Here is a 25,421-nt window from a genome sequence, read left to right on the forward strand (position 1 = left end):
GGAAGTAGGCTCGCTGTCTGACAGGTAAGTTTGGAGGTATATTTATCATCGGGTTGACACCTGTATGTACCCTGATTTACAATGATGGATGGTGTTAACACAACCGAAAAATGCTACAGTGTCATCTGAAGTTTCAGAAGCATCGCATGACAAAAATATATGTATTGAAGAAAAAAAAGAAAGAAAGATTTGGTTACCCAGTACAAGTACAGTTGCACTATAAAAGAGAAAATGGTATCATCATTTTTCCATTTCGAAAGTGCTATAGTTTATAGCATCTGCTGAGGCATGAAATATACATTTCCTGTTTTAAAAATCCTTAGATTTTTACAACTTAAAATGCAATATACACTGGTATATATTAGCAGTGAAAGTGATCATATCATTGCATTGAAATTGCTTCTTTCTTGATATGACTGTTATGGAGTGAACAATTTGTTTCGCATTTTATGCCTGAAAGGGCTAGGGAATGACAGTTCACTTTATTTGTCATTTATCATTTCAGTTCCATTAAGTTTGAGAGTAAGAGAAGAAGCAGAGGTCATTCCAATGACACATGAGACTGTTGTCATGAGTCCGAGCAAAACCAACTGTTGAGTGGGTCATCTGTTGAGTGGGTCATCTGGATGAAGCAATCCGATTCCGACCGGACCTGCCATCTGCTGCAATTCTAAGCTCTTTTAGCTTTCCACTGTTTTAGCTTTAGTAGCAAGGCTTACCATGGTTAAAGGTAAAGAAATATGTCTGTCTGACATTTTCTTCAATGAAACTTTCTAAATAAAAGTTGACCCTTAATGGCCATTGGTCATTAAAGGGCTGGAGACAGCAGACAAGTGGCTGGGGCTATAATGTCCCTGAATGGCTCGTTCTCTAATGACAGAGCCTAATGAAGTGTGTTTGGGGTTTCTTCGGAGACAGCTTGCCAGAGAAAAAAATCTCTTGTTCTATTTTTGAAGGCTTGGTGACACTACTGTGATTTTCCTTTGAGATTCGCTCTCTGCTTCATTAAATTTTTCTCAGCCCTGACAGTTTTCAATTGTTTATCACATTGGAAGAAAAAAAGGGGGGATTCATTTGATAATCGAACAGCAGTACGTGAGATTATCAAAATAAAACCGAGCGTTTGATTTGTGTCTCAGAACATTTGTTTGTTCACTTGGTTTTTGCGTCTTGGATTCAGTGAGACAGTACTGAATGTATCTCATGCGTATATTACAGATTGGTGTCCTTATTTTTGACCAAATCTAGGATTTGGTCTACCATGTAATAGTAGCCAGTTATATTTGAATGTGTATTCGTTCTGAAAAGAGAAGGGTTCTTGTGTTGGTTATCTGTTTTAATCCCCAAATGGCGGTTTAGTTTTGGTTGAGGTAACTGATGTGTAATGATTACAAAGCAAAATTTAAAAGGGAGGTTAAATGCGATACCCAGTAAAAAAAATTATTTTAAGAAAATAAAATCTTTATTGAGAATTATGGCCTTTAATTTTTTTTTTATTTATTAGCTTGAGACATGTGAAAATGAAAGTTTTATCAAGTGTAACTGCATGGAAAATCAGTTGTTTACATTGTGTGTATTTAAAGAGATTTCATTTTTACGAATGTCCTAACCAGTCTGTCCAAATATAGAAAGATTAATTTTGTTTATTCTTAAGATGAAAGGCTTTTCTGTGCCCATCCGGTCATTTTTTGATCGACCACTGGTTTTGAAATAATCAGGCAACTCAGGTAGCTTTAATACTAGTGTCCTGGTCCCTAGTAAAATTTTAAAAGACAATTTAAAAATCTGATGTTGGGGGGGAAAGCTCTGGGCCTTGTGTTTAAGTAGTGTGGTGCCACCTCTCTAAAAGGCTTAAGCCGTAAAGAAATTGTAATTCCGCGTGTCAAGGTAAATGCATTGTGGGATATGGGACGCTAAGCGTGGATTGGTGTTTCCCTCCAAATGTTTACTATACAATTTCACAACTCTGTTGACTTAGTGTTGTCCCTCCCCATGTTAACCTCCCTGCAGAACTGGATAAGCTTATAGCTCTTTTTTGCCTATTTTGCAACATTTAAATGCAATTAGCAACCTGAAAATAGACACTTTTAGGAAGATTGCAAAGTTACAAAGGTGAGTGAATTTGCATAACTTATTTATAAATATTCACCGGTTCTCTTTGCAGAGGGTCCCTGAATGCCCAAAGATGTGTAAAAACCTGCATCAAATTTGATGAAGTTTTTTTTATACCTGTTTGTACCTGGACACAGGTGCTCAGGTTAATTTAGGAAGCACCTGGTTTATTGAACTCGGTTTGATTTGCAATTGAATATCCGATTCTTTAAATAAGGTTTTCTCTGCCAAGGCTAACTGAACTTCTTTATGGCAATGCTTTATATCCTGGCACATGCATTGGCTTGCGATTGCAATTAATTTCCATGCAAGTCAGATGGTGCAATTGCAGCCTTGGTGCTAGATTTATGGAACCATTTTTATGTTGAGTCACATGATATAATCAAAAATAGTTAATTACTGGTCTGATATGTTAAAACTCCCTCTCAGAAGACAAGGGTGACTCATTGCAAGAATCAATTCAATTGAATATGATGCATGCATGCAAGAATTCCCAATTGCTGAAGGAGACAGTTTCATGGAGGGTCTGCATTATTGTGTATAATTATCCCAATGCCATTTAGAATTGGACCATTTTAGAACATTTCCCTTTTTTTGCAATTTGACATTTAGTTGAAAAAAATTGAAAGGCTGAAAATGATTTATTTCTTAGATATCTTTGTAATTCCTCTTAATTTTGCCCAAAAAATTGCAGGGGAATGAATTGTGAGCATGCAAAAATTTGAGAATAAAAATATTTGATGCCTCATGGAGCATAAAAATGTTTGAGATGTTTTGCAGAAGGATGTGCAATTTGCAAAATCATCCTATAGTTCATGGTCAAAGATGGAAGGTCATGGTCATAACAAATGTCATGTATTTAAAGAGAAATGAAATGATTGAAAAGCTGTGAATATTTCTTATGTTTCAAGGTGGGGGGGGGGGGGGCAAGGTAAAGCTTATGGCACTATATGTTATCTATAAGAGCAAGACTTATTTAGAACCAACCGTGATAGTTTTCTGTAGGTATAGCTCACTAGGTCACTTGGAGGAGGTGGTTTAGTAACACTGCATGTGTATCCATTTAATCATTATAGGTCAAACAAGTATAAATTTGACTTTATGTAACTTTATTTTTGACATATTAAAAGGCAATCGACTTTATAGCAATCGATCTCAAAGACTTCTCTGTACAAAGTCAACACAGCTGTTATAAGCGGAATATCTTACTACCAAATAGCCAGAATTAGAAATTGTTTTCTTTACAACAGCTTAAAATGTAGGAATTACCATTAAGCAAAAGGTATTGAGTTATTGCTGGATTCACAAGAATGTTTTTATCAAAAGCTACTGTGTTTTTCTAATGTGTTGTTTGCATTTCATACTTTTTGTAGTTGAACAGCATGTGGCTGAATGAGTGAAATTGGCTTGCTATTGAGGGTTGCCAAAGTTGCATGTTCTTTCCATTTTGTGGAGTTGTGTAAGCAATTAGTTCATTGTTTTGAATATGTGGAATTTGTTTGTCCCTATAACAAGCCAAACTAGCTTTCTAACAGCTTTAATAGCTCAATGCTTAAGGCATTTTGAATGCTCATCGTTACATAACAAGCATAGCTGCAATTTTCTAAGGCATGTTGGTCGTTTGTCTATTGTTTAAGTCTAACCTGCAAATATTTTACATGGAATGCATGCTTTGCTGCATGCGGAACAAATCTGAAATTGCAGAGAAATTCTTAATAAATAGAATGGTTTCAAATTTCACATGGTATCAAGGATCAAGATGTAATTATGTGTTGCAACAATTCAGTTAATTGTCTATTGAATTTTTGAGGGATAGAAATAATTTCAATTTCAAAGATTTCATATGCTGAAGAGATAACCTGTTTTCTGAATTTTATGAATTTGGTTGATATGTTAGGATGACAGACTTCCATAGTATTAGTGAAGGCTGGTGACTCATTTTGAAATAAACTGAGGGGGGTATTGATAAAACCTTGCAATTCCCCCCTTTAACAGGTCCCCCCTGTGTTTGTACACACAGCAACTAATGTATTACCGTTAGTTTACCTGCACTCGGATTAAAAAGCTTACAATTGTGACTCATGAAAATGGTCCGATAGGAAACGAAACGCAGTGTACCTGCATGGCCACAATACTGCTTTCTGCTCTCTCTCGATTGAGTGCATTGGCGACAGAAATAAAGCTATTATACAATACGGTGTACTCTGCTCGTGAGCAGGTAGAATTGCATGTAAGCAATACCAATCTGGGGACACACAAGCTCATGCATAGATGACCTGCTGCATGGTGTTACAGCTATTTGGCCATGCAGTGTAGTGTCGCAGCATAAGTTGTTGTCATTTTGAGTTGTATACTAGTATGACACAGATTATGCAAATTTAGAATCATCCTTGACACAGTTTACTATCATAGCAGATATTTATTTGCAAATTAGATCCTTTTTGTTAATACATGTATACCATATTGAATCGAACTTTAAAAAAGGTTAGGAGCAATAATTGCAATTTTATATGTACCTGCAGGTTTACAAATATCGCTGCTTGTAAATCATACACTTTTCCATTGGGCGGGTTGGGGGGAGGGTCAAAGTGCACAAAATAAAAATTCATTGTTTTTTTTTATATATATTTTTATGTCACTGCTAGTATAATGTGCATCTGTCTTTCTGCATGTATACATGTTCTTGTTGGCTTTGTCCACCCAACTCCTTATCTGTAATCACCTGTGAATTAACACACTACCCTAACTCTTCCTTTACCCCCTTAGTGTTCTCAGCCATATGTTGCCCATGTTCTTCCTAAAACTGCTCATTCAACTCGGTATGAGGTGGGCTTTGATCCTGGTGCTCCTCATACCCCTGACTTCACGATGTGACAGTCTGTCTGGCACGCGGAATCACCAGGTGACAAGACCCTGTGTACAATATTTCAGCTTCTTCCATGTAACACTGTTGATAATTGACCCAGTAGACGTTGTACTCTTGTAGAAGTGGTCGGACCTTCAGGTCAATGCACATGTAAACGGTTTTATCTATATATTTATTTGTTCGTTGCCAAATGTGACAGACACTTGGTGTGTTTAGTACTAGTAGTAAAGTGTGTAATTTAATGCACACATAATACCAACAAAAGCGTGGAAAAATAGGGCGACTGACATCTGAAAATCCATTTCAAATCCAATCTTATCGAAGGATCCATTCTTCATCGACACCTTCGATATAATGATTCGAGGGTATTTAATTGCCAATAACCTGTAACTTATCAAATTAATATTCATCTGAAGTCTGTCAACTGCAATGCTAAATCAGAAAATCTGTATTCAGTCTAAACACTTGAACTGAATAAAATCTTGGCAGTAGTTTTATTTGGCACCTACGCTGCATAAAGCGTAAATCATAAGTGTTTATGCAGAGGATTTTAATATGCATCATTTACGTGTGACTCTACGATTGACGTAGTTGTAAAAAACAGAAAATTAAACAGCATTTGTAATACGTCTGTAATTTATGTTGGAAAAACAGATATGATTCCACTTGTTTGTTGGATAGGAAACCCATATTGTGAGGAAGTTGATCTGTTTGAGTTAGAGTACATTAATATTTGGCAACTTCCTATGTGATAAACATGTCAAATTATAAACCACTCAATTTTAATGTAATGTATCATTTTAAACTGAAATTTAATTGCAATCGGGTATCCTCCCAAAATTATAACACCTAGCTGATGTATAGAAGATTATACAATCAGAAAATCAAAAATTGAGTCTGGGAGACTTAATTGTGTTTTTTTTTCTCTTCAGATATCTTTCTGTAGGGTTCAGTTTACAAAACTAAGGGTTTATTGGTGAGGCTAAAATACACCTTGTTTAACGATTAGGATTTTATAAACAAAAAGTCAAGAGGTGAAACTGGTAAGACTTGGAAGTGTGTCAGGAAAAAAAGTTGGTTTAACGACAACACTTAATGCTTTAACCCCCTACGAGATTTTTTAACAAAGGTCCTGCTTTTGGTTGCTAAATCATTTGATCTGTAAGAAATAATCCAAACAAAACAAATGGATTGATCACATTTAATAGTGTCCAATATCTTTCACTCTTTCCAAGATTTGTAAACGCTACCCCCAGGGAGTTTTAGACTCAACTTATGATTTTTTTTCTTCACTGTCTTTAAATTCAAAGAGGTTTTTCTGTTTTCATGTTTGTGTGCAAATTCCCTTACATATCTATTACCTGTTGACATTACCCCCTAAAGTGTGTGCCGTGTAGTAAATTGTATACCTGAGAAAAGTGACAGGTGCAAATTACAATCAGAAAACTCTGTGCACAGGTGTAAAAAATTGAGAGTTAACAATATGAGAGTAAAATGTGCAGTTGTATGTTGTCTCTCTGAGATCCCCAATAATTATGTCTTGTTTTTAAACTGTGTGGTAGCTAGCATTCATTATTAGGTGCATGGTAGCATTAAGCCCTATGCTCTGTAGGGGGCGGAGTCTAAAAAAATTTAACCAATCACAGCTTACAACTCTAAAAACAAGATTACTATGAAGAACACAGCAGAGTGAAGTTGCTTGACTGTAGTATACACGTATTTTGTTGGATCTGATGTACATGTGGAACTGTTTTCTAGTAGAAAAGTGATTGTTTACATTTATTTACATTCAGAGGAAGTTGAATTGAGTAGAGGATTGGAAAAATTAATCACCTGTGCTAGATCTGATTTTTTTTTCAAGCTTGTTGAACATAATATTGAGAGAACAGTGTTTAACACTAGATTATGGACCCAATGCTGTTTTGTACTAACTAAAGGTGTTTTGTTTTGTTGGAGAATAGTGCTGAATTTCTCACGAGGGTGTTAAACAGCTAGGCCTTCTTGTCCAACTGCCCAGCAGTGATTTCACTTTCTTGAATAGTGTCAAAACACAAGTTCAGCTAATTACTGGAGTAATTAAGACAAACAACAAGATCAAAGGATTTAGAAGTAATTACTACAATACCTGCAGGGGTCTTGTTTGACATCCTCAGGTAAACAGTGAACAGTACCAGAGAAAAACTTTTAATATTTATTTTTATACAGTATGGAACGAAATAAATTTGCTGTGATGAAGATTCAGTGTGTACTGGCCACCATTCTACTGCTGGTCCAGAAGAGTCTCACCTGGCAGGTAGACCTCAGAGCAAACCTCCATTTGGATTTTTCAGGTAGGTGAATTATTTTTAATCTATTTTTTTTTTCATAAATTCAATACAATTAGTGTGTTCAGAAAGGTGGGTTTTTTTTTTTGGTTAAAGCAGATTTTATAATGTTCTTGTGTGAATTCTGGTAGCATGGCTGGATCATTTTGTGTATCATATCAAGGAGTAGAAAAAGAAGTTAATTCTCAAGGTGCAAAACTAAAAAAACAATTCATATGTATACCTGATAAAATGATATGGGATGTTTCCCAAAAGCCTTGTGATTTAGCTCATTCTCTGAGGTCTGAGTCTAGCTGTTAACCATAACTACTTCTCCAAGAACCCACAGGACAGCCCTACAATTTACTTGAAAAAGTCAATACAAAATCAGAGGAAAAACAAATAATTGAAGTACACATGTTGACAAATCGTACCTGGGCTCTTCTTGTGTGTAGAAAGAGAGAGAGAGAGACTACTACCTTCTTTTGGTGTTTTATGATTGTCAACTTTCTGACATGGATTAGAAATCGGCTGGATTTACTGAGTAACCTACTTCAGATGGGTGACAACCCCGATTTGTGTGTACCTTAGGGTCAATTAGTCAGGAGGCAAATCCCTTTATCTTCATTGTCAATAATTTAGCTGTGTTTGGGCCATTTTGGATATCCCTTATTTGTAGAGACTTTTTGGGGAGGAAAGAATATTGCCCTGGGGTCTCTAAAGGTAAAGAATCACGGAAGGGTCAAAATCACTATATCTGATAAACAGTTCTAGTAATTGGGTATGAACGGTACTAAGTCGCGGCCAATCATCATAAACAGCTACTTTATTGAAATTGCCCAGGAAGGAAAGTCTGATTTCAGTATCTGGTGGATAAAGTGAAATTGATTCCAAGTTAAACAATCCAAGAAAATGGGATGAGAGGCTGGTGTTGACTTTATAATCCAGGAGATGACCATTCCAGGCTAATTAATCTGATGAGGGATATCTGTATCAAAGGAGCCATGGTTTTATTGATATTTCTACAATAGCCATGGCATTTTGATATGTATTAGTTAATAGCCAATATGGCCTCTGGCCTTGGAATACCCACAGAGCGTGTGTCTCTAGAAAGAGAAGAAAAACTAGAGCAAAGCTCGTTGCAAAGCAACGAGTGGGTCTTCCGTTAATGTCGGAAGTAAAGCTGGAAGTTCCTGTAAGAAGCAGAGCTCTTGAACCAATAACAAGAGTAACTAAAATAAAAAGATGAAAAAATCGAATTATCCCTGGTACGACTTAACAAAATCCGAATGATTTTAAGTACGACTTAACAAAAACCTTCCTGATTTCAAGAACGACTTAACAAAAAAAAATCCGAATGTGTTCAAGTACGACTAAACAATTATTTTTGGTACGAGTTAACTTTCCTTTGAACATTACGCTATTTTTTAAACCAAGGACGCGGAATCAAAATTTCCGGAAAAATCAATTTTTTAACCCCGATATCTCTTTAATGCATTGTCCGATTTTAAAACGGATTTCAGTGTTAGATTCAGCTTGATAAGCCTTATAAAACACATATTCCATTTTGAATTGATCAGAAAATTCATTTTTTCGAAAAATTTGTTTCACTTCCGGTTTCGACAGGAAGTGACGGATTTTTATTTCTAGCCTTATTGCACATGTAAATTGCAAAATTCATAACCACAGAAAATTTCAAGTCTCTATCTTGAAGTGTTTTTGAGAAATGTCGCGGACAAAATGACTTTTTTTAAAGTTTAAAAATGACGTCACGTCAAAACGGAACTGACGTTGTTATGGAAACTTTAACATCTTTGAGGCATTATAATTGCACATAATCCCTGAAAGTTTCCTTTAAATAAGTTGAAAACTTTTTGAGTTATGAAGCCGAAAAGGAGTCAGAAAAAAAAGAAAAAGAAAAAAAATAATAATAAAAAGAAACCGAAGAATAACAAGAGGGTCTTCCGTTGGAAACGGAAGACCCTAAAAATCCTGAGACGACTGATACACAGTCTAATCTGTAGCGGGGACAATTGAGACAAATAGCCCAAAAATGCCACAAGGCGTATATGGTCTAATTGTAAATGTGAACAATCCCTCTTCTCATTTTCTCTGCCATGCAAATCTTTTACAAAACAAGAGAGAGAGAGACACTCATTCAGGCGTTTGACAGTGGTCATGACAGGGAATTTGAATGCGATATCTTTAACAAGTATTTCACAAACTAAGCTACTCCCTCTATTGAGGACTCCATTTTGTAGAACACTTGTTCAAGACGAGAGCCCAATCTTTTAATTATTATATCAAATGTTTGGGAGACATTTTTTGACAAGATTCTGGGGTCCGACATATGAAGTGAATGTAATTGGAAATAAGACACTCGATGCTACAGAGCATTTCACTGGGCACAAAAAAGAGTTTAAAAATTGGAATCCTATCTATATGAAATGGATGTGAATATCTCTACTTTCCATAAAATTTGCATAATTTGAAATGATGGCTTTTATATTGGGGAATAAAAACCCTACTGATATACAGTTCATAAATCTCGATGCTTTTCAATGGAGGTTTTTTATTTTCGGTTGTCTGTTGGAAATATGCTAATTGCATGCGACCCATGTGACAACAGTTCTTGCGTAGATACATGTATACATTTATCTATATCAGAAAGGAAGAGTCTATATGCACACCTGCACACTATCAATGATATATGTAATAAATTAATCGTAACCGACCTCTCCACTCGTGTCCAATGGTCAGATTTTAAGCAAAATCACCCTGTCAGTAAATTTTTTATCAATTCTATTAATAAAATAAATCATAAATAAACAAATGAATGTTATTTCTTTAGTTTTAATTAATATATTTGAAAAAAAAACTCTTTGATGCATATGTATACCAGTTGATAACTGAAAAAAGTGTTTACTGAATTTTAATGTCTTTCAGTTTGTTTGGATATTTATAATTAAGGAGCCAAAATAACCCATAAAACCAGCACTCCTTGGAAATTTCATGTCAGTGTGGTCTTTAAATGGGTCCAAAAGACCTGTTTTGACATATGCCATACAAACAATAGTTCACTATATACGTATTGACGTAGTGCTAAAGACTTCAGAACTTTCTGACTATGTCAAGACGCAAACTAGGTGCGATATCAAAACTTGCCATCAAGGACAACTTCTGCAGAGTTTGTTGACAGGCTTTTACAACCATTAAGAAAACTTAATCAGGCACATTTGCCGTAACTTCGTAGTAAAAAGAAAAAAATAATGAAATACACCGAGGCTGATTTAAATATTGGGGAGTTTCTAGCTGACAGGTAGAATAATGTTTGGCCATTGACCTTAATTTTAACACTTTATTTTTTCAAAAACTGCAATTTTCAGAAATCAAGAGATCCAGCTGTTGATATAAGCACTATATCGTGTATTGTCTGTTACGGATCGATAAAAATTTTCATGACGAGAAACACTCTTTAAACCAAAGTCCATTCTGCTGTCTGTTTACTCATGAAATAGAATTAAACTTATTTTATTGAAAAATTGTTTAAATCGTACCATGAGTCAGCTGAACCAATCTTATCTGTACTGGGGACACATTGGTAGTTTACACAGCTGAAGATTGTATAAATCAGAATGATTGAGAATCAAAGTATTGGCCAGATTGGAACAGTTATATTGTGTGCTCTCGTTTGTTTAATTATCAAATACAGATCTCTCTCAACCGTAAAATTGTCACAACCAGGAACAGCCCTGACTCAGTTTGTGTGTTTTGGAGGTGGTTCGTTTTTCTACCCTGTTCTTGCTATCTTTGCTTGCTCCCTGCAGGTTTTTTAATTGTCTCTGGATGATTTTTCCTGCCATGTAATGTATGGATTTGAGGTGATAAGAGAGACAAGTGCACCCTCTTATCACAGGTGCATACCTGCTTTCTCTCATGAACATTACTTTTCAGAAAAAATTACATCACCCTGGCATGCATGTTCTTTGCCCAGTTGTGGTTAATTTTCCGAGAATTGAGTCCTGTTCTCCCTTTGCTCAAGCACTCTTTGTGCCCCAACTGTCATGTTTCTCAAACGTTGACACCAGTCAAAAGTGGAAACCATTTTTCTTCAAAACATCAGACAGTGCTTAAAATACCAGTATTGTCTTCTTGAGAAAAATTGCCTGGCAATATCAGTAATGAATTTTCTCACATCCATTAGGCTCGTAAATGTTCAGGAAATGGTGCATGTTTGCTGTATGTATCAATTTGAATCAATTTGTTGCCCTTTTAGTACTTCTCCATTATGAGCCATTATGTGACGGATATTTTCCACGATATGTGCCAATTTTAGCTCATTTGCCTTTGGAGTGGTAAAACATGTTTCCTGATGCTAGTATATTGGAGCCTGCATGTGCCCCGCTAATGACAAAAACAGATTTGTGTCTTCTGACTTTCTCAGTATTCTATACTTAGAAATATGAGAAATTCAGATTAATTAATATTTGAAAAATTACCTTAATTATACTTTAGATAGTGGAAGGGAAAGTAGTAGAGCTTACTAGCTGAATGAGTCATAGGATCAAAGGTCAATCAAGAGAGGTGAAAAATTTGTGTCTTATCAGTTGACAAGGACAGGAAAATTGATAGAAAACTGCACAGGGCCACGTACACTCAAATAGGCCAGGTGCGTTACAAAAGGGGGAGTCCGTGCATACTTCACTTCCAATACACAACAACCGATCAGGCACGTGAACCCAACCAATCGACAGGATGTGGAGCAATCGCGAAGGTCAATAAGAAGAAATCATGAACACAATTAGTTATTTTTTTTCTGTTTGATACTCTTGAGAATCATACTACGAGGAAGTGGAGGTTGTATTGCAAGGATAGTCAAGTGCTGCCATATCCTCCGGCCCTTAACAACTCACTTGCAAATTAATGACTTCCATGACTTTGTCAAACGGAACTCTTTGGGAAAAAGAAAATCACCATAGGATTTTTCAATTTGCAAATTTGTTTTTGAAATTCCAGTAGTCAATGTAGATTTCTTTGATTGCGCTGTGGAATAAAGAAGCATAGAAGACACTTTGATTCAAAAAAAAAAATCTGACTACTTCAGCAAATATTTTAAAACTACCCATCCTGTAATATCTTCCCCATCTCTCTAAGGTATGACAAAAATTGTGTGTTAACCAATTTCAAAAGTAATGTTGCATGACTTTTTTTTCCTTCATGTGAAATAGGAGAAAAATGCCCTCATATCTGTCAGTTTATTTTTCAGTTGAAATGCTTTTTTGTCAATTTGAAAAATTGAAAAATACTTCTGTATTATCAGCTTTCAATAGAGTAGAGTGTCTAACCATTGATGGGCCCATCATGCACGGGCACTAATCACATACCATGAAATTATGACCACTCGAGCAAGTTTATTATAGTTCCTAGTGTTTCAGAAAATTTTGAAATCTTATTCAAATTTTTATCAAATTTCAACTCGTATGGGACATAGGTGAAAGGTAGGAATGGCAAATAGCAAGCATCTGGGGAAGATCTCATTTTGTACAATATTTCATATGCTTCAAATATGTACTGTTCCAGATCTTTTTATATTGAAATTATTACTTGGAACTTCTTGTCAAACAAGTTTTTTTTTTAAGGTGGATTGAATGTAAATATACAGGTGAATAGAAACAAGATATGTGACAGGGAAGGAAAATCAAAATCAATGAGGTTTCTTTTTTTCCATTCTTCGAAAAAAGAAATCTTTTTTATATTCACTTGGTTCATCTTTCATTTGGCGATGGAATATAGGTCAGTGCACAAAGGAACAGACAACTGTTTGATTGTCCTGGAAGAAGAAAAAAAGTTGGTCATAATGGGAACTCTTTTATACAAGTGTAGGTACAGCAAAATGGGTTCTTTACAGATCTACGAAAATTAATCAATTGAACACTCTGATTCAATGGGTCTCCATTGCTGTCACTGCTTACCCAAAGGAGGATTTGGAAATTCTTGATAAGAGCAGCACAGGGGGTGCTAAAATAAAATGAAATATTGATTGGGTTTCGCTTACATTTCTACTCCGGCTTAACGTTTCAAGTTTGATCGCAATAGAATTAACATTATCAATCTGGGTTTTGTTCTTGTATCGAAATGGACTGAGGAAATCTTATCGGGTGCGATACATTTCTTTGAATCCGAATTTCCAAGGATTTAAACAGTATCAGTGATTGCCACCTAGACAGAAGTCAAAAGACCGACAGAGAAGGACGATCGGGTTTTTTTGTCTTTTTTTTTATTTAATGTGGTTGCCATTTTTATTGAGCAGTTTAGAAATGCAGATGATTCAAAATTTAAATGAGCTTTGTCTCGATCATCATGCAAGCCAAAAATCAGAACAGTTCCAATTAAATGGTTGTCCTTAACAAATTGGATCAGATCGGATAACAGAATATTGAAGAAAAAAAATTAAAATAAAATATGATCAGGTCTTGGCTTGAACTTTGCCTGACGTGCGTATATAGTAGATAATTAAAAGAATTGAGAATTAGCTTATTAACATAAAGCCAAAGGAATATGCAAAAATGATCCCAGTGGCAGTAATTCACAGCATGCTAAGTAATAAAGCAAAGTGAATCAGCACCACTGGCCTATTATCATCAGTTTTCATCATTATGTGTAGGTTATGTTGTTTTTTTTATTGAGAGAAAGATGAACGGCTTTGGAATAATCAGTATTCGGTTTGGGTTTGCCGGTGCACCATGATCTGTCAATTGTGCATGGTGATGGATATGCTATCTCCTAGACCATACAATTGACAGACAATTGGTCAATCTCTTGTATTACAAGCATAACAACAACATGTATAGTCCTGTTTGTCTTTCATTTGCAGACCATGTAAATTACTTTGCAAGCTTTTGGTATAAATTTGCAGGTTGCCATGGCCATATTCCGTTGGGATCTTTATCTGACTGTTTAAAATCTTTGCTGGTGCACATTGCCTTTTCAAATTTCTGTGAAATCTCTTTTTCATCACTTTAATGGTCTCCAGATTTGCTAAACAGATCCCTGTTTCTGTTTGATTAAAGAAGATCTACTGTTTTTAATTATAGGTTAGCAGGGTCTTCCTCTGTTATTAAAGCTGGTGTGTTAAAAGGGCTACCTGGTGTCAAGTCATCCAAATTTATGATTAGGCAGATCCCCCTTTATTGAATTCTCTGACACCAAAATGGTAATCTGTACAAAATTTCCAAAAGGTATAGAGGAATGATCTGTTTCAAAAAAAAAAAAACCTCAGTGCAAGCAGACTAGACTGTTTCTTTCTCATGCATTAGGAAAAATTTTTTTTTGCAAATTGAATTTCTCTTGATATCAGACAAAATCTATTATTTCTAATTAATGATTTACTACTGCATACAGGAATACAGCCCCCTAGTGAATTTAAGGTATCTGTTCATATATGGTGGAAAAAAGAATATTCAATGACTTAATAAATGCTGCATTATATAAAGCTGTTGAACCACTAATGTCATCAATGGAATGATTTGTGGTGGTACATGTATTAACAATTTCTCTGAATGGGCGAAATTTAAAAGTCTGTGGTCCAATTGTTTTAACAGTTCATAGACAGGAAACTGCAAGACAACATGACACATCTTGACCCAATGTTAATGAAGTTGATAACAAATGGATTGAGGCAGACAATGTGTCCATGTTTCCTGTTGTTTCTTGAACATCCCCAGGGGGGATTCACCTGTTGTACATGACAATGTGAGAGCCTAGTACATGATCTAACTGTCTGCTGCCCTGTGTCAGAGGGATGAGGGTCAGGCCATATTGCCAGGGTAGGCATCACCTTGCAAGGACTCCTAACATTAATGTTCTGTCCGTCTTCTATGAAGCTTCTTATTATGTCTAATAATCCCCTCTAGTGCTGTGTGGGGTTCTTAGTTGTTTTTTGCTGATAACCTTCAAGATAAGGAATGTTTTTTTGTGTGTTTATCTATATGGTCACTCTGGGGTCACAACCAGGAATTTGTGGGTGTTCATATACATCAAAGGTCATATAACCTTGTCATAGATCTGTGTAGTAGATTTTCTCCCTTCTGGGGTCAGTAATGACCTTAACACCTCTCCTTTTTAACAAAGATTCAGTGGTTCAGGACTTGACAGTTTGATTTAGGGATTGTACATAACTGATTCAGAATGTCTTTACACCTTGCAGCATGTGGCCTCTGATGATCTCTCAGTAATGGCAGAGTCTGGAATTGATAGATCACCATTAATAATTGACCATATCTGTAATCCTGTTTGCAGTGGCTGCTAGGGTCTCTTAGCTCTCAGCATGGCTTTAATTGCAACAGAGTGAGGCCTGCCTTGGCTTCCAGGCACACAGAAGGAGACCCTTCCTTTGTGTCTTTGACATTAACTTTCACCCCTCTCTTCTTGTCTTATCTGGCTGCATTAATTGCTCAGTAGGTGGGCCTATTAGCAAATCTATATGCAATTCATTAGGAACCATATAGCACCAGCTGATAAGTGAGCATCCAAGGAGGGATTATCTGTTTTTGCTCTTGAGGAAGGATTTGATAAAAATCATGACAGAAGATTAGGGTTCAATTAGCAGATGGTACATTACAACACACAGTACATCATACTAGAAATCTGTTCTTCTTTTTATTGGCAAGACTAACGTCATTCATAAGGTTGTATAGTTAAAGTAAACATGGTGTGCCTTAGTGCACCATATTATGGTATGGAATAAACCTGAATGTTTCAAGTCCATTTCAACTTTTTCTAAATCACTCGATGACATTTTAATTATGCATTCAATTTAGAAATAACCAAACTATTTGACACTTTCTCACAAGATTCCAGACATTTGTGACTTGAGGGTTACATAGTTTGGCATCCATTAGTGAATTCTTGTGTTTAGATTTGACTGAAAAATATGCCTAGAAGAGCCAACCTGACTTTTGATGTAAAGTCAAAACATAATTCCCTATTGTTTTACCGTCCAAAAATAAACCTTAATACTAAGAAAAGTAGTTGTATAAATCTGACTAACGGATACATGGGTTTCCAATCATGAATATAAAACCAAAAACAATGGAAGACTGGATCCTGAAAAAAAGCCAAGAGATTAAAAATTGTCTCAACATTTAAGAAGAATGAAATCTAGATAAGTCTGTATTGTGGCAATTGCTCATTTAAAGTAGGTGTTTAATTCGAAACGTTTTAAAAACACTTTATCTTTTAATCATAGCCCTTCGGACAAAATTTTCACCCAAATTCAATTTTTGAACTCATAAACTTGCTAGGCCCCCAGGAGTGAGAGAGAGAGAGAGAGAAAAAGCTGGTTTTGTTAAATGTCATTACCTATTAGGGGGTAATTTTAGCACTTTGAGTTGGAAAACGTTTTTTAAAAGGCTCCCTTTTAATCCAGCAGATAGTGACTTTGTAAATCAGCTCCGATTGTTTTGATGTGGTTGTACCGACCTTGGTCAGACTTAATGATAATCCTTTCTTATCCCTGTACACGGTGTCGGGGTTTTTTTCTTCTCAAAATGCAAATAGAAATAATAGTAAAGCAGAATTAATTACTAATGCACTCTCCTTATTTTTGTTTAGTTAAAGCCCTCCTTTGTGTGTCTTGTTGTTTGTTGTTGGACACCAGCTTATAAACCATAAATGCATTTCAAAATATGACTCAATAGAAGACAGATCAAGATGGCAACTAATCACCTTTTGATTTCGGTCTTTTACACCTCTTCATTCTGACTGATTGGGGATTTCATATAACTTTAAACTTAGTTACCAAATTTCTATCACCATTCTGTTTTTACCACAAGGCAGCCAAAGATGGCTCTTGTTTTAAATTTTAGAGTAAATCAATTGCCACCCACACCCGAAACAAAATGAAAATGGAATTTAAAAAAATTTATTTGAGGTCAATATTCCCCCACCTACCCATCTTAAAAACATAAATATGTCTGGATGAGACAGCACAAATGTTTGACATAGATCAAATACAAATATTGGCCCCAATGTCACAGATTATGTCATCTCATACAAATATTGTCATGCACTCCGAAAAGGGACTTTACATGTTTTTCTTTTATAAACAGAGCTCATTTTATTTCTTAATTATCATCGTCATTCTAATCGGTCTCTTAATCTGCTGGACTGATTCCATTTGGCAAGCAAAGAAACTTTGTATACTACGTACGACGTACTCTAGGCAGATTTTCAAAATAGATTGCATTGCATGGAGCAGAATGAAAATCATCAGAAGGGGATTTCACCACTATATATTAAAAAAAAAAAAAAAAATGGAAGGTGCACAATGAACGGTCAAGTACAGCACATGTATAGACGTCTTAAGGCGGAATAAAAATAGCCAAGAGCACTGACCTCAATGCTTTATGTGTTGGCTATAATGTCTTTAAAGAAACCAACGTGATACTGTTATTAAATCCGAATAAATATATGTCAGTTTTTTTACCCATCTCTGTCATGTGAGAGTTTCTAGGTTAATTGAAGGGAATTTTCACCGAAAATAATTTGTAAAATAAATGTACCATATGATGAATACTATTTATCTCAGAATTGGGTTGTTAGTCGATTTTATAACATTTGTAGTTTATAAAGGTTGACATATGTACATGAATAATAAAATCAGAGATTTTTGACTCAGCTAGCTTGACAAATAATGAAAACATCAGACCATGTAGGTAATGTTTGAAATAAACTTATGGAAAAACAACTTCCTAACAGCTGAATTACAGTCTTTAAATTCCAGTAACTTAAACCTGGCCTTTGGAAAGTACAGCAAACATAGAAACCGCTTCTTGTGTGTCTATATGTTTAGATAGGTAGCGGGGTTGGGTCATTTTTTTGAGGCCGTGACGTAAGAAAACACACCAGGGTCCACATATAATATACACTTGTCATCAGTTGTCAATACAGCAGGACAGGAATCTCCCTGTCTGCTATATAAACTATCTCTCTCCTAACCAACCAAGGGAGAATTTAATTTTCTATTAAGGAACTTATCAATATTTTCACTTGATACACCCTTCATTCATTTTCCAATAAATTACCGTTTACCAACACAAGCCGCGGGCAATTGATTTTTTTTTCTCCCCTGCCAAATGATGCCATTAATTGATTTGGGTGTTTTGTTTATTCCTGTTAATCTTTAAACCTAAACGAGTTCAAATATTATTTTGTGTGCATAATTCGTCATGTAAATTAATGACATTGACAAAATACTCAAAAGCACACACAGGCTTATTCTAGCATATTGTTACGGGATATGATAATGGTTTCTTCATAATTACGTGCTAAATGTGTAATGACATTTCATTAGGTATGGTGTAGATTCGTACGATGCATCATAATTCATTGGTGAAAAGAAACCCAACATGGTCTCGTTGTGGGACGTGCCATAAAATACAGGATAGTTTTGCGTCCATATTTCTATGATAAATTAGCTGTTTTGGCTTCAGGTAGATAAAGAAAAAAAAAAGCATATACCCTTTGTTGACTCAGTGATTAGGTTTGGTTCATCTGAATCCACTTAACCTGGATATTGGGACGGTAAGTTAGTGTTCTTGTGATAGACAGTAATTGTTGTAAGACAGTGTTATTGCTATGTTCAGACCACTGACCAGAAAGATGCATGGCTTAAGTAAACGGGATTATCACCAGGTAGATAAACAGAGCAGATACCTTTGGGTATGGTTATCAAAGCTATCAGAAAGACTCTGCTGGCTAAATTGTCTCTTCACAGATCAAATCTGACACTACCATAGAAATAAACTTCTTTACTTCTTGGTTAATTTGGTAGCTGGGCATCAGGATGCGTCAGCAGCATAACTCTATGACTGTTGCACCCAAGTACATCTGCAATATGGCTTGAGGGAAAAAACCTTCCCCCCCCCCCTTCTGTATTTCCCCAAGTCTTTTTCTTTTTTTTTTTAATATTAAAAGCTGGATGCATAAGATGTATAGGATGTTTGTGCACATCAAATGATGATGTTGTACAGACAAAAAGAAGTTAGTTACACAGGTGTACCATATCTGTCATGTTGCACGGTCTGAAGAAGATACAGTGCTGACTTTTATGTGATATGGACCTTGCAGTCTGCGCTCTAAGCAAGTTACCATTAATACGAGGGGCTTTAGATACTCAAAAACAGGTCAGGCAAAATGAATTAAGAGAATTTATGAACCACAAGCATTAATGCATCTCTCTCCCCACTTTCTTGCATCGTTCACAATGTATTATTGACTTGCAAATTACGAGTTTTATTTGAAAGCAGATCCAACATAAAGATTTTTTTCCCATTGGTGTTAATTCCTTATTGGTGTTAAAATAAGAATATGATTCTGTAGGCTCAGCTTTTTTATGTTAATTTGGATATTGTTGTTATTCATGCTCATCTGAATGGGCTGCTGAGAATTTTCTTAATTCAGACCAAGGTATTTCCAGCACAGCGATTTCTGTGTGAGAAAAGGGAATATAATTCTAGTGAGAAGGAGGCACCCCATAGAACAGGTGCCCTGCTTCTTGGCAAAATAAAGGATTTCCCATCATGGACTGTCAAACAGCTAGGCCTGACACTTTAATTTTACCCCATAGTAAGACTGATGTATTTTTCAAGTCCCCAGAGTGGGAAGAATTAACAATAAGTCCCATGCTACCTGAATTATATAGACACAACATTATACCAATGAAGAACATGCTGAAAATCATTTTGTTGACCACATGCTTTTCAGAAAATTGAAAGACAAATTAAAAATAGCAATTTGCATTCTATGGAAGTTATATGCTTCATGATCAGATATTTTTGCTGATTTCAACCAAAAACAAGTTGATTGATTAATCAAACAAGAATGAAAAGTGTGTAGAAAATGAATTAAATTCTGGAAAAGTTGTTACAAAAGCATGAATGGTTTGATTTATTGTAATTGATGGACATGAATTTAGCATTCAGAATAATTTAACAAAAATTTATTCCACAGATTTGCATGGAGTGCAGGTTTACCAAGGCGAGAGCGGTAACAACCCCCATTATAAACTGATCGAAGCGGAGAAAGAGTCCATGTTACTTGGAGCGAGGTATGGTATTCCCACAAATATTTCTTACATTTCTGATCATAGCACAAAACTCTCTACCTATAAAGGACATAGATATTGCGCAATGGCCTTTATTTAATACTGCATATGAATTACTCACACATTTACATATACTGGAAAAGGATTGGCAATTTAACCATTAAAAGTATAACCTGATAAAAAAAATTGTTAATGAAACAAACTGCAGACAATGATATTTTGTCATATGAATAAATAGAAATGAAGAAAGGTGATATTGTGTGTAGGGGGAATTTTGAAACGAAATAGAATGGGATGGTGCAAAATTGGGTCGAAGAGTTTATGCATGTATTGAAATATAGTCTGATTCACAGCAACAGGCAAGTAAGAAAATTTGAGCATGTCTGACGATTAAAGAACTCAATTTTCTTCAATGCAAGAAGTAATAGGATAGTGCACATGTGTTCTTAAGAGATCAAAGGCCCTGATGTAATGAAATGAATTATTTATTCAGATGTACGTGTGAATCAAATAAGAGCTAGGCATGGTAATATGGGGGAACTAAAGTCAATATTTCCCAATAAAATGAAGTGTATTATCTGGCTGGGTTAGTTTTTTGTGTAAATCTTGGCACCACCCTCCAGTTGAAGTGACCCATTAAGCATTGTATAGGGGGAGAAATTGAATGGACGCCTTTTTCCTGTTCCCCTATGATTAGATATTAGAAGACGATAGTTGAAATATAGGTCTGGCAAGTCTGATAGTGAAAAATTGAAGAGAGAAAGAGAAGAAAAAAAATTGAATCGGCAAACATTGGCTGTGTTTATTAAGAGATGAATCGGCCGACTGAGGTCTTGATATTGAATGAAAAATGCACTGCTCATCATTTGTATTTCAAGTCACATAAGGTCAAAATGAGAGAAAGATTGGAGACATGATGTTGATCGAATCTTTGACACTGATCACGACTCATTCATTTTATTTTTTCTTTCATTCCTTTTTTCTCTCTCTCCACAGAAACAAGATGTACAACATCAGTATGGCAACTCTGGAGGAAAATGTTCTAGAGGTAAATGAGGAATTCCATTATTATTAAAAGAAGAATTTAATAGCTTAGCTGTAGATGATGTAACACATTCAAGATCATAACCCAGGGGTATAGATTGCCAACAGGTGCACTTCCTGAAAGAAAAAATGAATCTGAAAAGGTCTTCCATCCTGATTTTAAGGACCAGATGAAAGAGTAAATCATTAAAACAGAACAGTAAGCTCCTTGAGCTATCTCATTTACTACCACCCATTACACAACTATGCACATTATGCATTTCCTAAAGTGCTCCAGAATCTTGATGCTTAATGACAGTATTGCATTCTCTAATCTCTGGAGTGAAAGTCATAAATATAATGTCTTTTCTCCCCCTGCTGCTCCAATCAAGCAGATAATCGGGTGACCCAGCCTCCATAATTGTTTCGGAGTGGCTGACACACAATAGGGTATACTGTGTAACTCGGCAATGTACAGAAGACAACATAAGGGTGGGCAAAGTCTTTTTTCACCTTTGTCTCTCACACCTGGGCTAGTCACCCGCTGACCTGATTTGTCAACAGATGGAGCGGACACAGAAGCCGGGGATCGTAATCCCAATCGTCATTCAACTACCGGGGCACCCTGTCAATCAGGTGTCACTCGCCTATAATGGGTACATGTCCCCCCTTATTTTCTTTCATTAGTGGGGTGTTATTTTTTATCAGGAAGGTAAATCTAGGGTATTACTCTGAAACACTTGATATATATGATGTAGGAAGTCTGTGACACAACCCTTGATCGGCAGACGTCTGTTGTCTGCGCTGTGTGCGTTGTGTGTTGTTATATATACGCTGTATGTTGTTACTGCAGCAAGCCCGAGCACATTGCACTCGCGCGGATGTGCATTCCGAGGTTATGATGATTGTGTCAAACTCACCTAGCCCCATAAACAAACAAAACCATCCACCTCTTATCTTATCCACTCTGTTGCTATCTGTAGAAAGCAAAAATATTGATATCTATATTTATATTTATATCTATCATGTATAGATAATGGGTCCTGATATATCTTAAAGTACAGAGTGATATTACTCCATTTAATGATAAAAACTTTTTAGTTTTGATTTTTCATCTTTTAATTTTCTTTATTTCCTTTCTTGCAGAGAATTGAATGGGAACCCAGAGATTTTGATAAGAAAGTGTGCCTTACCAAAATGAAAACAGAGGTAAGTTTGGCTCTTTTTTTTTTGTTTTATTCAAGTTGACCTTCAACCAAATGAAAACAGAACACAGTACTGAATAGACCTCAAAAGACACTGACATTTACATCAAATTAGTGACAGCTCAGATGAGATATGTCGGAGTGATGGTGATGAGTTTTGATGACAAGTCTGAATTTATGGAGCCAGTATATTAATGCACAAAAGGAAAAGTTTGGTAAAACCTTTCCTTATTAAGCTCAGTCACAGCTAAATTGAATGTGTTCTTGTTATGAAAAACAGCTGGAGTAACCTCTCGCCTGAATGAAAAACTCTTTAATATGTACTCCAAGAGGACAAAAAAAATCTGTCTTATGGAACTGAAACATGCAAGATCCATACCCATCTCGGCTAATGATATTTGCCAAGGCAGGGGTAGCTACAGTCATTAAGAGTGTAATATACACCACGGGTAAACACCTGCGAACGATCTGAGCAGGTTTGAGTACCCAGTGACAAGGGTCCTTCTTAAAATACCTATACTATGGCAGATTGTTTACCCTGGAGTAGAGGACAGAGAGAGAGAGAGAAAAAAAAATAAAATGCAACTGGAATCCACTAACAAGACCCATTGTGCCATATCTCTAGATATCAAAAAGATGGAACGGTATGGTCTTGAATTACACCAAGGTTAATTACGGGAGTTATCTGTTGGGTTATCGCTGCGGCCCAGTTTTGGAAGACAATAGACAAATGGGCCGTGATAAAACAAAAGATACTGGTTTCTCATGTTCCGAGCTAGATTAATGACTGCAGATTCCGAGTTTTAATTCATTTGGTCCTGCCATGTTCTGCAGCTGTTCTTATTCTGCTGTAGGGTGAAGTATGTGTAAAGTCACTTGGGACTCCAACAAATGAAGCATTTCTTAACATGCAATAACTAATCAAACTTCTTTTAAAGTCTTCAAGAGGGGGGAGAAATATTGATTTCTCTCTTCTTTGATAATTAATAAATTAAATAGCTTACGACTGTTATTGTTAATCTTTGCACGAGGGATTTAGAATAGACTGAGTCGCAATAAGCAGCAGAACAGTTTGACGTAGACGAAAATTAATTCTAAAACAAGTTTTGTTTTGAAAATCTTGAAGTGTTTTTCCATTTTTTTTCAGTGCATGCAAACATTGATCATAAAAAAATAAAATAACACAACAGAAACATTTGACAGACTGTAAAGAATTAACAGTTGCAAATTGACCTTACAATGAATGACTTAATTGAAGGCATGTGGGGGGAAAACATAAAAACATCAAAAAAGGAATACAGGAACGAACATATCATTTACCAGGAGTTGCAGGTTTAGCCCTCCCAAACACAGAGCATTAATTGTTTTGACTGGTGATTCCGATTATGAATAGAGACCCTCCCGTTTTACGTAATAGCAATATCGGGTTATGTAATAAATGTAAAATAATAAGGCTATCAGACTGCTCCTCTTCTTCCCCAGCATCACCGGTGCATTTCGCAGTAGTTGACATTTACAAGCTTTCTGTCTACAGCTTTCTCCAGAGAATATAAATACAGGTAGATCTTATAAACTGCTGTAGTTAATATCCATCAAATGATGGGACAATCCTTAAAATGTATGCATATACCTGTATAATTTTAGATCTGATGTATACGAAATCTGCGGCAGTTTTCTTCTTTTTCTGTAGTAAGGGAAGAACTTGATGAAAATGTCACAACAAATATATCATGTAAATGTGAAACAGTATATGTATCCACCCTTATCTTACAGAGCTGTGAAGTTCATAGTGTCATATCACCCCGAACTTAATTAATATTAAGGTTTCAAATACAGTAATAGATTTCTTAAAATTTCATTCAAAACTGTCCACCCTGCAGAATCAAATTTACATGTGTATATTTTCTAGTACATTGCAATGGCCATTGTTATTCAACAACACATTAAGCCATATATGCAATATATTTTGGCATTGGTGACCAAAGTCAAGTTGTTTGTTTTTGTCAGTGCCTAACCTATTCACATTCAATTCTATTAATGGCTGTTTTTTCTTTTGTTCTCCAGGAAGAATGTCAAAATCATATCAGGGTCATTGGCAAGAAACCATCTGGGGAATTATTCGTGTGTGGCACCAATGCATTCAAGCCAAAGTGTCGCTCCTATGTCAAGAGTGAGGTAGGTTTGGTCCAGTATATAATTGTTGAGTAACCGGGACTGCAAAGTCCATTGTATTAAAAACCTATTATGTATGGCCGTTCCATAATTCCATGAATGAAAGGTTGCTTTTTCGTGTTATTGAAAGTAATATAAGGCGGTCAGTTGGTCATTTATCAAGAAAAGCGATTTGTTTTTCTAAGATAGATTTGAATTTAATGAATAAACCAAACCCATGCAATACTGGATAAAATGAGCAAAAAATTTCGCTAAGTAATTAATTAATTTACAGTATGCATAATCGGTGACATGAAAAATTATCTTTTATTCAGTGGTTCTGTATTGATATTAGGATGATATGACATTACCTAGAAGGAACTGTCATATCAGCTAAAATGGCATTGAAAAATGCAAGTCAATGGGTTTTAGTATGCCTGCAGAATATAATCAATTTCGATGCAACAGTAAATCTCACGGATTCGATAGAATAATTAAAACCCAATCCTAATAGCATCAAATGTGGAAGTACAATATCATGATTTGATAAAAATTGGGGTCCTTTTTCCTGCCATTCCCAGTAATTTGATAGTGCTGTCACCCACATATATCCAATCAATGCTATTGTTGGCTTTAAGCTATCTGCTGCAACCAAT

At 35.7% G+C, this 25,421-nt stretch overlaps 1 protein-coding gene across 5 annotated transcripts in view; it reads left to right on the forward strand.

Annotated features, from left to right (window-relative positions):
- Positions 1-711: 711 nt before the first annotated feature.
- Positions 712-25,421, forward strand: part of LOC128175346 (semaphorin-1A-like) — a 38,437-nt gene continuing 13,727 nt past the window's right edge. The window contains exons 1-6 of one of the 5 annotated variants that reach the window (XM_052840889.1): positions 712-730; positions 7,184-7,308; positions 20,293-20,389; positions 21,383-21,434; positions 22,556-22,618; positions 24,679-24,789. In XM_052840889.1, coding sequence (XP_052696849.1) covers positions 7,185-7,308; positions 20,293-20,389; positions 21,383-21,434; positions 22,556-22,618; positions 24,679-24,789 — 447 coding nt within the window. In that variant the 5' untranslated portion in view covers positions 712-730; position 7,184. Of the gene's footprint in view, positions 731-1,926; positions 2,113-6,563; positions 7,309-20,292; positions 20,390-21,382; positions 21,435-22,555; positions 22,619-24,678; positions 24,790-25,421 lie in introns of those variants that run through there. The other 4 variants (XM_052840888.1, XM_052840892.1, XM_052840890.1 and 1 more) reach the window with 4 other exon arrangements.

The sequence above is a fragment of the Crassostrea angulata genome, chromosome 3 (assembly GCF_025612915.1).
Source record: "Crassostrea angulata isolate pt1a10 chromosome 3, ASM2561291v2, whole genome shotgun sequence".
In the NCBI taxonomy this organism is placed as follows: Eukaryota; Metazoa; Mollusca; class Bivalvia; order Ostreida; family Ostreidae; genus Magallana; species Magallana angulata.